Source organism: Zingiber officinale, chromosome 5A (genome assembly GCF_018446385.1).
Source record: "Zingiber officinale cultivar Zhangliang chromosome 5A, Zo_v1.1, whole genome shotgun sequence".
In the NCBI taxonomy this organism is placed as follows: Eukaryota; Viridiplantae; Streptophyta; class Magnoliopsida; order Zingiberales; family Zingiberaceae; genus Zingiber; species Zingiber officinale.
In genome coordinates, this window is record NC_055994.1 from 10,060,365 (window position 1) to 10,074,395 (window position 14,031).

The 14,031-nt window shown below is 35.5% G+C and overlaps 2 protein-coding genes across 2 annotated transcripts; one reads left to right on the forward strand and one right to left on the reverse strand.

Moving 5' to 3' along the window:
- Positions 1 to 928: 928 nt before the first annotated feature.
- On the reverse strand, positions 929 to 2,659 carry LOC121980042 (60S ribosomal protein L35a-3-like). The gene is made up of 5 exons (XM_042532014.1): positions 2,565 to 2,659; positions 2,422 to 2,457; positions 2,080 to 2,308; positions 1,903 to 1,945; positions 929 to 1,151 (listed from the first exon to the last, which is right to left on the reverse strand). Exons 1-4 carry the CDS (start codon positions 2,594 to 2,596, stop codon positions 1,904 to 1,906), a joined length of 339 nt encoding a protein of 112 aa, XP_042387948.1. The 5' UTR covers positions 2,597 to 2,659; the 3' UTR covers positions 929 to 1,151; position 1,903.
- Positions 2,660 to 7,169: 4,510 nt separating this feature from the next.
- Positions 7,170 to 13,830, forward strand: LOC121980045 (isocitrate dehydrogenase [NADP]). Its single transcript, XM_042532016.1, has 15 exons — positions 7,170 to 7,339; positions 9,451 to 9,494; positions 9,629 to 9,738; positions 10,213 to 10,250; positions 10,336 to 10,413; positions 10,491 to 10,544; positions 10,613 to 10,714; positions 10,803 to 10,888; positions 10,963 to 11,066; positions 11,187 to 11,255; positions 11,335 to 11,450; positions 11,579 to 11,613; positions 11,994 to 12,136; positions 13,285 to 13,407; positions 13,489 to 13,830. Exons 1-15 carry the CDS (start codon positions 7,291 to 7,293, stop codon positions 13,568 to 13,570), a joined length of 1,233 nt encoding a protein of 410 aa, XP_042387950.1. The 5' UTR covers positions 7,170 to 7,290; the 3' UTR covers positions 13,571 to 13,830.
- The last annotated feature ends 201 nt before the right edge of the window (positions 13,831 to 14,031 follow it).

Here is a 14,031-nt window from a genome sequence, read left to right on the forward strand (position 1 = left end):
GATGGACACCTCGCATATATATACACACAAAATAATATGTTAACAAACTCCTGTGCCCGACTAAATGTGCAGGACAATTGATTGTCGATAAGAGTCGCAATATATGTATATAGTAATAACTTACACACCCACAATGACTGAGCACACTTTTGGATGGATCACTTCTAAACGTTTAGATCACTTTTAAATACCCCATGCTCTCAGTCATCCACAATAAGCACATTCCAATAACGACTGAGTGCAAGTCCAAACAGCCTGATTCACTTGAGGATCAGGACCCCGAACAAATTTGCACGCTTAAAATCTCCTGTTTATATATATATTTGAAAGTCATTGAAACATGAAAAATTACAATAAAAAAAAGTAAGCAATTTGAAAGGGTAGAGAATGATCACCCATCCAAGCGAAGGGGTAGACAGGACGAAATTGACAGCTCACTAAGGCCAAAGTATACAAAGGATGCCAAGAGGTTGCTACCAGCATGGAAGTAAAAAGACTTGAAGTCAAAAAACGAGCAACGAGATATAAGGGGTACTATGTGCTAATGAGTAATACGCTCAAGTTTTAATTTTGTTATACCAAATAAGGAATCCACAAGGACTGTATTATAATTACATTAAATTATACGAAAATATATAAAACCGATTTCCATTAATAAATACATTAAACCTTATTGTAAGCAAAACAACAAAAAAAAAAAGGAAGCATTATAAAGTAGATTTAGAGCACGTACTAAGCAACAAGCCCTATCAAATGGAACAATATCACCTAGTTGAGATTCCTTTGTTTGAATTTGCCAAGCTGGCAAGCTCCACTAAAGTTATCGAACTAGGCGGAAGTGTAATGTAAAAATTACAATAGAACAGAAATTTTAAGACATTCCAGAGTTGACTAGATGCTTACCAAATGAATCCCGACACCAATAACAGAATTTTTGAAAAATCAGCTTAATCAAATTAATATTGTTACGCTAGATAACTTTAAAACTTTAAATGAAAAAGAAATACAAGTGCACAGAAACAAATTCAAGGAGTAACTAGCAACAAGAAGCTACTTTGAATAAGGACTGAGTTGCAGCTCCAGTGTCAATGTATGTCTCAAATATAACCACAAACTGCACCTCAGCTATCCCAACCAATTGCAAATTTCACCTGATTAAGAAAAAAATTTAGCAGAAATCTCTTAAGTTCATAATCGTGATATCACATGGACTTGCTAAGTAGCAGAGAAGTGAACTGTTGCATCAGAATTGTGGTTCCTTAATCAGTTCCATAATTTCTCATCAAATTTAAAATAAAAGAAAAAAATATTTAAAAAGACATATCCAAATCCTTAGCATTTAATGCAAAGTAAAGCTTCCAAATTAACCTTGTACACCAGAGATATTTTCTTCTTGCATTCATCTTAATCTATAATTTATGCTTTATAAATACTGCATATCAAGAGGTGACCACAAACCACATGCCAAGAATGGTGGGTGGGTCGATCATTGAATCAAGGAAGGAAAAGTTGCAGCCTTTAGGCAGTTTTTGTTAAATGATTAGCCTAATTTGGCCTTAGAAAACGTTTTAGAATATTTAAACATTGAATTGTCAAGGTTTATGATATAGGTACAGGCTAAAAATCTTTAACGTTTATTCATAAAGAAATGGCAAGAACAATCAGCAGGCGAATAAGAGCATTTAATCAATTAATATGACATGTGATGATTCAATTTCTGCGGCTTCAACCAGGGACCAGTTACTACGGCCAAGACAACAGGCTAAGCATTTCACTCGATCAGAGATAATAGCAACAAAAATCACAAAGTCATAGCATTGAGAACTACCTATGACATAATAGCATCGTGGTCACAAATATAATCTCCCAGATAAATTGTCAACACAAGGGTTTGAATCTCACCTCAGATATTGCTGGGATACATGAACACTCTGACCTTTTGACCCTGAAAACATATAAACGAGGAAAATTAACAAATAAATTAAGGGAGAAAGGAATCAGAAAAAGTACTGATAGTTAGGATAGGATGGATAACTAGGAAGTCGAAAATTGACATGAGCAATTCACGAGCATCCTCACCATGGACTTAGGTGGAAGATTGGTCTTGAACTTGGCGCGGACAACACCACTGTTTCCATGGGGGCGCGTAACTTTGCCCCAGATGCACCGGACGTTCGAGTCATTCTTCTTCGTCTTACACTTGTAGATGTAAGCCAACCTCTTCCCCAAGTACCAATCCACCTCCTCCTTGGTGTTCACCCCCTCGATCTGCACCAGCGAGGTGTTCTCATATTGGTTCGACTTCGATCTGGTTCATCAAAAACACAATGTATCAACTCGAAAATGAAAGAAAAGAAGTCAAATGTCAAAACAATTACAGATCGAATAGTTAAAACGATGCCTACGAGACTCCCGACTAACCTCTTATAACCGAGGACCCTCCCGCGGACGAATAACCTGGACAGAACCATCACGAAAAAGAATCAAGCAATCGATGAGATTAACAAAGCGAAAAAACTATGAGATCTTCGGATTGAATGTTTGATAGGAAGACTGGGACGAACCTAACGCGATCGTGCTTTCGCTCCTTCACCATTTCCGCCGACGGTGAAACACCGCTGAACAGCCCTCTACTCACCACTAAAAAACCCTAAATCGGCGAAGGAAGAGGATAGGTTTAAATAGAAGAGGCAGGAGGCGAGATGAGTGGATCGGACGATCGTGGTGGCATCTCCGAATCGCACAGGTTACTGCGATGGGCTTTGGACGTGGAGTCTTTGTTGGGCCTGTGCTGGGTCGGACCATTTAGCCGAAACATACTCTGTCAAGTCCAAGCGAAGAACAGCAGAATTAGACCGGCAAGAGAAGCGCATTAAAAAAGAAAAACAAAAACTGCCATGATTACTAAGCAGCCATTTCTTCAACGCAACGGACCAAATTGGCCTATTCGTTCGAAGTGGAAGAAGTCAAAGACAAAAGGGAGGACAAAAAATCAAAAGCGTTTTTAAGTGGGACGTCTCTTTTTCCATCATTATAAAAAGAACATCTTATCTCATTTTAATATACTTTCATTTTCATTTTTTTTTAATTCTTTTTTTATGATCAACTTCTCAGTTTTCTAGTTCGATAAATTAAATTCCACTTATGAATACACAAATAATAGACCGTTCACTGTTACAGTACTTCTCAAATTTATTTTAATTGCATGGAAACAATGTTTATAAGGTGAGACTAATTAGGCATAAGTCTTTCCCCATCCTCTAGCTAGCTGTTGAGATAACCAGTGACGGATCCAGACAAAAAAGGAAGACGGTACTCAAAGAAGAGAGCTGGAACTTGTCTTCCTTCTCGCTGCGCCTTGGACTGTAGCATACTGGTGGAATTTTTGGGAGCAAGGGGGTGCTCAAGCACACCCCCGCTCCCCTCTAGATCCGCCACTGGAGATAACTGAGCGACATCGTTAGAAAACACATTAACTTGTATTTTAATGCAGGATTATAGTTTAGGAGTAAGCTGCTGAGATAACTGAGCGACATCGTCAGAAAGCACAGTAGCTTGTTTTTGAAGGCAGGATTATAGTTTAGGAATTACTCGTTTGATTAGAATTATGAATGAAGGATAAAAAGAATTAATTGTTAATCTTACAATAAAATCTTGATTTATCTATTAAGGTGGATGGAAAGTGCCACCAAAACTAAATAATCATGGGATGCTGATGCATAGAGGATTTACAGAAATCAGGAAAGAAAGTCCCACCACAGAGGAAATATATCCTGAAACTGAAATATGTTAAACGAGTCGAGGGAAAACAAACAATGAGTTATGTGATATCTCGTACATTGGTAGGCAAAAGATATCGAGAGAACAGAGAATCATATATGACTTGATCATGTTGGTCGACTCAAACGAAAATAGAAATGTCGTAAGAAACGGATATAAATTAAAGAGAGAGCAATAGAAGCTCCTACGAGAAATATGATTAGTATACTTATGGCAGCGAAGGGAGCAGGAGGAGCAGGAGGAGCAGGCATGTAATGCAATGTACGACAGCCAAGAACAGAGCATGGCAGAGAGGCTTGAAGTTGAGGAGGAGTTTGTGGCGCAAACTGTGCCTTCTCTTGGCTCTTCCATGGATGAGATTGCATCCTTTGGGTTGGGCCTCTGGATGACTATTGTTTCTCAACTTCACCATTCCCAAATTGTAAGCTTTGATGGAGTAGAGGAGAGTTTGCTAACAGTCACGGAAGAGCTTGATCAGGACTTAGCTAGAAATTGACCCTTGGCTTCTTGGCAAGAACTAAGAACTGATCATTGTAGTCATAATAATTATTATATTTATATTATTAGCGAGAAACAGAGAGAGAGATCTGCTCTCTATTTAATTTATTACCTAATTAATTCTTTTATATGATATAAGATTTTTCTGTACACTGAGTGTATTCTAGAAGGAATAAACAGATAAATAAAATAGCAGAGTTAGAAAATAGTTATCCGGGGTTGAAGCGTCAGCGTGCCGACTGCCCTTAGAGAATTTATCGTCGTCCCACGGTGCAAAGGCTCCAACCACTCGTGACGATTGTCACACTCGAACCCAACCAAATGGACCGGGCCGCCTGCAAGTGCGAGGCCCACGAGCTGGGGATTTGCACCCCCCCTGCGCGCGATAATCGCGTACGTCGCGCCCGGTTTATGGATTTCCGACTCGAACCCCCCGAACCCACTTGATTTGGGCTTGACCCGCGCATGCGTATAGGTCCACCCAACTTTGCTAAGCAAGGATGGAATGACTCCATATATAAGGTCATTCCAACCTTCTTTACTTAGCAATGTGAGACTAAATGCATACACATATGCATTATCAAAAACAAAGAAATAATTTGAATTTTCAAAAGAAAACAATTTTTAAAAAACAAAATTCAACACTGAGTTGAGGAGTATTTCATTGACATAAGTCTAACATAAGTTTGCTTTTAAAAGTGTCCTTTGTTTTCACTAACAAAAAGTTTTTTCAATATAAACATTTTTTATTGATAGTTGGTTATTGGGTGATGAGTCACTTGAGCTTCTTAATTTTTCCAATGGACAAATCAGAATATAATTATTTGTATAAATTTGACAAGGATTTTTTATGAAAAGTGCCCGCAAGCAATTTGAAAATATTTTGATTGCTCTCATCAGCCTATGAGCTAGCTCTATCAGTCCTATTTGATCATATTTTTTTTATGTAAATTATATCCTTACAAAAATCAACAGTTTGTTTTGTACTAGAAATATGAATGCATATCTAATTATTTGTCTTGATAAAAATGGCAAATAAAGCAACAAATTATCCCAAGCCACCAATGGACTTTATTTTTTTTTTCCAACTATGAGGACTTTCCCTTTCAATTCACTCTACGGGGCCATTTCTCTCCAAGGTCTGCCTAGTTTAGATCTTGTGTAACGTTACATCTCATTAGCCTAGAGCTCAAGCCTAGAAGGAATCAATCCTTTGGGGCAACAGAGAAGATCCAGTACTCTTTGGTTCATCAATCTCGCGAATCATGGAGAAAAAAGCCGTGAATAAGATAGTTGGTGGTAAAGAAAACGGGGAAGAATCTCAAAATAAAGAAAGTGAAAATGAGACTGATGAGACTAAAATAAAGTCGGAAGGTTGTCAACTGACATGTTTAAGTTTGTTAGTTATACATATAGTTGTGCTCAAGGGAGAGAGCTAACGAGCCTAAGGTCTGCCCCCACGAGGATAACAACATGCACGCTAGAAGAGCCGAATCTCTAGCGTGTGATGATTGACCCTTGCGGATACCCTCTAGTTAGCTCTCCGGCATAAGTTTAATACGTGATGAATTAATGAATAATTTGTTCAATAGATAATTAACTTAAGAAATCTAAGGTGATGGGTTATCTGTTGTAAATATTTCTCGATTTATTTTGATGATCAATAAAAATTTTTTATAGAGCCGAATCGATCATCCCATAGTTAATCAAGTATAAATTGGATATATATACACACACCCATAGACGACTAAGTACAATCCAATTATCTGAAAGTCCTTTTGAGTTCTCTGATTCACTTTTGAGGATCGAGACAATCAGAAAGGCTTTTAAGCGATCAAATTGCACTCAGTTGAGTTACTCACAGACGTGCTAAGTATCAAATTTGTATATATATATATATTAATAATAAATATTAAATTAGATTATATATTAAAATTTTTAAATAAATAAATTTTTATTATATTTTTTATATTGAACTAAATAATATTAAATTATATTTTATTTTTATATAATTATTAAATAATTATATAATCAAGATTATACATGATGAATCAAATGTATCCTAAAAAACATCAATTGCAATTCATAACTTTAATAATATAGATGTTTAATTTTTTTTATCATGAATATCATTTATAACAACTACCAGTTATAAATGCTACAACATAAGCAATTTATTTTTACCAATATTAATTAATATTATATTATTATAATTGTCAGATCTTAATCATTATAATTATATAATAATTATGATCTATAACTAGTGTAAAAACAAAATACAGAAAGACAGAATAAAATATTTTTATAATAAATAAAAAAACATTTTGTAACAATTATAATAAAAAGAGTTTTTTTAATGTTTTTTTTCCACGTAAAGATGGGCTCGAAGACTAATAGCAGAGCAGGTGATCTGATGTGATTAACAACTGCCAACTAGTCAACAAAAAAAAAGATAGGATTAGGTAAGGGAGAAATACTGCAAATATTGACAAAATTAGGGAGTTTTTTTTGGAAGAGAATTATATATATCTTAAAAAGGAAGAGATTCATAATAATCCTTTTTAAATTTTTTAAATAAGACGCGAGTAAACAAATTCATCACGTATCATTTATTATTGCCCAAACACATAATATCACTAAAATAGAAGTATATAAATTATGATAAATAAATTTCTCATTATTTTAATTGTGCGTCCGAAGAAAAATTTCTGTAAATATATATTTTAATTAAGGATACCATATCCCGGGGCTGGCTGTATGTAATTAATTGATGTTAAGAGGGTAAATTACAAGATATTGCTTCAAGGCTTAATTGCCTTTTGCCCCTCTTAGTTTTAAGATTGCAAATTAAGTGAAGATCTGGGTCAAATCCTTATATAGATACGGAGGGGCTGCGGCTCCTTCCGGTTGCTTGCTTTCCTTGCTCTCTCTCTCTCTCTCTCTCTAACTCCGCTCCGTCTCTTCTCTCTGCCTCGTCCAACTCCGCCCGATCTGTTGGCCGTGCGTCTAGAGATGGCGTACGAGAAGATCAAGGTCGCCAACCCCATCGTTGAGATGGACGGTGAGTACTTTTTGGAATTCCACGTCTCCATTTCCCTAACCACCTGTTTCCGTGTCGTTTTTGTATCTCCGTCAGATCTGATCTATTCCCTGCTCGTTTGATTCTTTTGAATGTTTTTTTTTCAAGATCTTTTATTGTTTGTTCTGCGCTGTCATGGGTTGATAACGTCAAATTTGTACCTTTTGGTTGTGTGGATCTACTAAAGTTTTCGCTTAACACAATTTCATTTTATTTTTCTCACGAGGTGTTTTGTCGACTAGCAGAAACATAAAACCCGTCGTTTGGATCAAGAGGAAAAAAAAAGATTCACTTTTTCTCTTGTTCTCGTATTTACTTTCAAGTGTTAGTTTGATTAGTAAATCAGCGTGCAGGTCTTGGATCAATAGGAAAGAATGGTACCTCATTTGGCCCACGCTTTCTACTGTGCTCGTGTTCTTCTTACGGTTGTGTGCTTAGGAAATCATCGTGCAGGTCAAATTAACACGCCAATGATTTATAATGTCCTTTAAAATTGGAGTCTTCATGAATCAGGAGGATGGATATAAAATAAAAATTATATTACTCTGTCAAATCAAAGAACATTTGCAAAGAAAAACAAGGGCTCCCATTTATATCTGGTCTATTACTGAATGCCTCAGGGACAATAATGATTTTAGGGCATTTCCGCTCTGTGCCATATAACTTTTGTCGTTGATCATCATTTTTAAATTACCAATGGATTCCTTGGGATATAACTGTTAAATCTTCGAACAGCTTCTCAAAGGTTTCTGAATTGAATTTTGCAATGGGAGCGCAGATATTTTCTCTTGTTTTTTTGGGGTCTGTTTCTGACTGTAATACTTCAGTAACCAGGCTGACTGCCAAGAGATAGGATATCGTGTCTTAAATTGTTAGAAAAAGAATTATAGTAATGTTTGCTTTTGTATCTATATTTGAATCATGCTAGTTTCCAGTTCCATATTTTAAATATGGTCTCAGCAGTGATCTTTTGAGGTAGCCAAATCTACATAAAGAAGTGGAGAAAATAAGTTCAAATACATATGAACAAATGTTTTTTATTACTTGAATTCACTTCCTTATAAAGTTTGAACCTTGACCTTCTATCTTATTCCTAACTATGAACCCTTGCTAACTATGTGAATTGCTTCAAATATGTGGCTGACTAAACATTTCATTTAGGACATCCATTTCTTGCAATGAAATTTGCTTTCACATTAGTGAGTTGTAGCTCTCGCTGACATCTCTAGATGGTTTATCATTTTAATTGAAAGTTAGAACCGACATCAGACATAACATTTATGTAAATTTGGCATTCTGATCAGTGACTGTGATTTGCTAAATTTCAGAATCTTATTTAGCTTTTCCTCATTCTGTCCTTTGCTTCTTTATCTTCAGTTCCTCACAGATGTAGTTCCTTTGTTGGCTTGATAAGTTTCAAAGAATATTCTACTTAACACACACGAAAAGAAGTCTAAAGGACCTAGTTTTTTCCCCCTTTAAATGCCCAGATGGTGTCAAATTTTGTGCATGAAATGCATTTGATTAAACATACACTATATGACCCAAATGTTATCTCAACTGCCAAGTTGGCACTGTTTGATAAATGGTGTCAATTTTACTAGTCACATAGCCTAGCATAGAGCAGTTCATGGGCTGAACACAAAATAATCACTCAGGTCACTTGTTGTGGCACACATTTGGGGACTTCTGCAATGTCTTAGATGTACCAAATTAGCAAACCATCCATGTTTCATGCAAGCATATGACACATCCTTTTGGAGGTCATGGAATAACCTCTAGGAAATTGGTTACTGCAAGCTAATCCTTACTTGTCACTTGAATCTCTTTCCTCTCTTAATTACATGTTCAGTGACTGAGTTGCCTTTCTTAAGTATTTACATTCTCCTCTAATTCTTGATATTAGAACCTCTCCTGTTGTTCTTTTGTGCATAACAAAGGCAGTTATTTCATTGATTAACTTTGAATCATTTCTCTAGATATTTCATTCTTGGAAAATGCTTTGTCAAATTTCTACTAAAGAATGTCATTGCAATTGATTTATGATGGTCTTTATCCATGCCTGAATATGATGAGTTCTTACTCTATGGCAGGGGATGAAATGACCCGAGTCTTTTGGAATTCGATTAAAGAAAAGGTGATAGATAATTTTCTTGTCAACATCAGTTGAATTTTTTTCTTAAGATCCTTGTCTATTAGTTTGCAAGAGAGCTCATAATGCAGAAAATAAGTAACTGCTAATCTATCAATATGTGGAATTTTATACTGCAGCTCATTTTTCCATTCTTGGACTTGGATATCAAGTATTTTGATTTGGGCTTACCTCACCGTGATGCCACAGATGATAAAGTCACAATAGAGAGCGCAGAAGCCACCCTTAAGTAGGCCTCAAAGTCTCTTATTTTACTCTTTCTACTAATTTATGCGTTTGACTGATAAGTCAAGTTGGTTTAGTAAATTTTAGCATTTGGATTTGTGTTCCTTCTTCTTTGGGCATTATGTATATATTGTGAGAGACTACATTTGTTACAGCCAAGCATGGATTGATCAAAGTAGAAACCGAATCAAACCAACTAGGCTTGCAAACCCTAGCGATTCAGATAAATTGAGTTGACAGTTTTTTAGAAATGACAGTGTGTACTTAACCATGCCTTAGAATCTGAAATTAACTTTAGGAAGACTTAGTGTACTAAATCAGTTTTTTGAACCTCAGTTTTGGTAGACATGATATTAGGATATTGGCCAGTTGCTTATTTGTCAATTGCTTGTTAAGCAATACTCCAATGTGTTTTGGATTATTAATTGACAGTATGGTATATTGAACCCTTGTTAAAACTATTTTGATGTGGTTGCAGATACAATGTAGCTATCAAATGTGCAACAATTACTCCGGGTAAAGAAAGCTGCATGGATCTTATGCGTTGTGGACCAAAATAAAATCTGCACTCATTAAATTTGAATATTTTTATTATTGACAGATGAAGCTCGAGTTAAGGAGTTCAACTTGAAATCAATGTGGAAGAGCCCTAACGGGACAATTAGAAATATTTTGAATGGTGAGATTGCTCAAGTAATTCATGTATCTAAGCTCTGATAAGAAGTAAGTTTGACTCATACCTTGTGTTTTTTGCAGGAACTGTATTTAGAGAGCCAATTATTTGCAAAAATATTCCACGGCTTGTTCCAGGTACTAAAGAAAATCACTTCATGCTCCCTGCAGTATCTGCTCTCACAATTTGTATTTCACTTTATTAGGATGGACAAAGCCAATATGCATTGGAAGACATGCTTTTGGTGATCAATACAGGGCGACTGATACAGTCATTAAAGGACCTGGCAAGCTCAAATTAATTTTTGGTATGCTTTTCTTTTCATGTTTATAACCAACATCTGTTGTTGATTTACTTTATCATCTAATAAACTTTTATCATCATTTTACTTTCAGAAGGAAAAGAAGAGGAAGTTGAACTCGAGGTGTACAACTTCACTGGAGCAGGCGGAGTTGCCTTATCGATGTACAATACTGATGAGGTAGTAACCTAACCTTTCTATTTATGATATGGGTTTGCTATAACAAATCTAATTTTTTATCTTTGTTTGTATAGTCAATTCGCTCATTTGCTGAAGCTTCCATGGCTACTGCTTTACAAAAGAAATGGCCACTTTATCTCAGCACTAAGAATACAATTTTGAAGAAATATGATGGAAGGTGTGTATTATGTTTTATAATTTATTATGCTTTGCAATTTGATCATAAAGATTTTATGATAAAACTGCAATTTGATAAATCTGACTAGTTACACATTTTGTTGTATGTCTCATCTAATAGGTTCAAAGATATATTCCAAGAGGTTTATGAAACTGAATGGAAATCCAAGTTTGAGGCTGCAGGGATTTGGTTAGCTTTTCTGAATTTCTTAATCATGTTTGACATATTCCCACTGTTTCTAGTATCTTATGGCATTTTCTTTTGATAGGTATGAACACCGTCTCATTGATGACATGGTTGCATATGCACTCAAGAGCGAAGGTGGTTATGTTTGGGCTTGCAAAAACTATGATGGAGATGTGCAGAGTGATTTCTTAGCTCAAGGTTTGAATTATATTGAGTACTCTTTTCCATCACCCATTTGTTTTTTTTTTCCTTAAAAACTTTAACATCTTTATTAAATACTTTATTTGAGCCAAATTTTTAACTATATAATAATCCTTCTTGTACAGGTTTTGGGTCTCTTGGTCTGATGACATCAGTGCTGGTATGTGCAAGTATCGCTAATATCATCTAAGTGTGTTTCCATTTGGAAAATAAAATCATTGGTCATTTTCAAATTAGTCAAAAATTTGATCATATTTTACTTGATTGAACATTTTGGATCTGACCTGTGCACTGGAGGTAAGTGTGATGATTTGGCTTGTTCTTTGTCCTAGATAACTTGTTTTTGCACAAGGCCCAAATTCCCTAGGAAAACTAGATAAGAAAAACCAACCTTTTTAAGGTTCAATTATCAAGTATTTTGGTTGTTTAAATGTCCTTGATAAGAATAACCAGTGCTGTTATTGCCTTTCATTATAGTGAGGTTTGGAGTATTCCTGCTGACCTAAAAAACAATAATCCAAAAATTGGCATGAATATTAGGTGTGTCCAGACGGAAAGACCATCGAAGCTGAAGCTGCACATGGAACAGTTACACGCCATTACCGTGTTCATCAGAAGGGTGGTGAAACTAGTACAAACAGTATAGCCTCCATCTTTGCCTGGTCAAGAGGGCTTGCTCACAGGTGTGAATTTCTTTTCTCATCGTTATGATTGATTACTAATGTCATAAGGAAATCATCAAGCATGAAGTTTTGTTTGAGAGTGTCTTAATCCTTGCTGATAATAATGCAGCAATAGCAAAGTATGTTTATCCTAATTATCTAAGATTGGCTATTGGAACATTAATAATACCTATGACTAATTATGTCATAAGGTATTCTATGGCTAATCCTTGTTTATGAGTGTTTATCCCAATCATCTAATGAGTAATTAGATCAATATAATACCTAATGACTTATTGTTCCATACGGGACTAAACTATATACTATAACACTCATTCTTGAGCTGGAACATGAATATTGATCAGTGCCTAGCTTGCTATACACAATTAAAAGTATCACTTAAACAGAAAAAATGTCAGTAGATCCATTCGATAACATATGGGCCATTTCATTCTTGGAGATGTAGCAATGACCTAATGGTTGAGTGGCTTTGGTGGCGTGATGTTAAATACTAGAGCTCTTTGGAGGAATATAATTTTACTTGTCCTCAAACTGAAGTAACCTTAAGGATTCCATTTGCGAAAAATGGACAGAGAAAATATTGATTGCAAATGCGAGAAAAGTTAGGGTTCGTGTATGAGAAAATAATTGATGAAACATCAAGAAATGGAATCAAATAATTCTGTTTACTTATGGGGAGCCCCAAGGTGTGCTTACACTGCACCATAGCTTGGGAGCATTCTGCTTTGCATCTTTGCCTCCACAACACTGAACTCAATACCTGGTGCTAATTTTTTTTTTTTTTAAAACTCTGTTTACTTTGACGATGGAAATGTTGGAAGAAAGAGGATTCTGACATGTACTCTAATGAGGTGTTTGATTGAATAACTTTTCCTATGGAATGAAATAAACAAGAAATGCAATAGGAACATCTATTCTTGGTTTATGGAATGGATTAATGGAATCAATGCTTCATTTGAATTTCTATATTTGATTTTTAAAATTGTTGTAAAGTATAAATGAGGAACAGTCGTCATAATGACAAAATATTCCTACATGAAATATTTTGCTGGCTTGTTCAGTTTGCACAACCCCTGCTTGGTGCGACTGTAACATCGACCTGAAGGAATGGTTAAGTCACTCTGATATACCTTGTGCTGATTTGTTAGGGCAAAGTTAGATGACAACGCCAGACTGCTTGATTTCACCGAAAAGCTGGAAGCTGCTTGTGTTGGAACTGTTGAATCTGGGAAGATGACCAAAGATCTAGCTCTTCTCATTCATGGATCCCGGTATTCTTAGCTTCTATCTACTACAACTGCTTGAGCAACAACTCTTTTCATGTTTTCTAATTAAAGTGCCTGTTTGCTCAGCGTCACTCGAGAAAAGTATCTGAACACCGAAGAGTTCATTGATGCGGTGGCATCTGAGCTGAGAGCTAAGCTTTCTTCGTAAATCCCTTTGTGGCCAGCACAGTTATTCACTTTGCCATGAGGCTGAATTTGCAAGTTCCTGAAGCTGGGAGTTGGGGAAGGTTCGCTACTTAGTTACTTCAAATAAAAATTGCTTTTGTGTTGGGAAGAAACATTTTCCATTCATCATTTCTTCATAGTCCATGGATTGCTTGTGAACATTTGGTACTGCAACTTATCATTGATGGTGCTTCATCCATAGTTCGACTTGAACATTTGTCTAGATAAATTCTAAATTTTTTATTTGATTGTGTTTTATTATTAGAGAAATTGAAATTATGTTTGTTTTGCTATATAAGCATAAGTTGACCAAAATTATAACATAAAGCTATAGATGGTGCAAGAAATATTGTGAAATTTAAGCCGTTTTAATTTATAAAGTAGTAATGTTTGTTAAAATTGTTACTTGGAGTTTTATTTGTGAAATTTTGTTTATGAAATTTA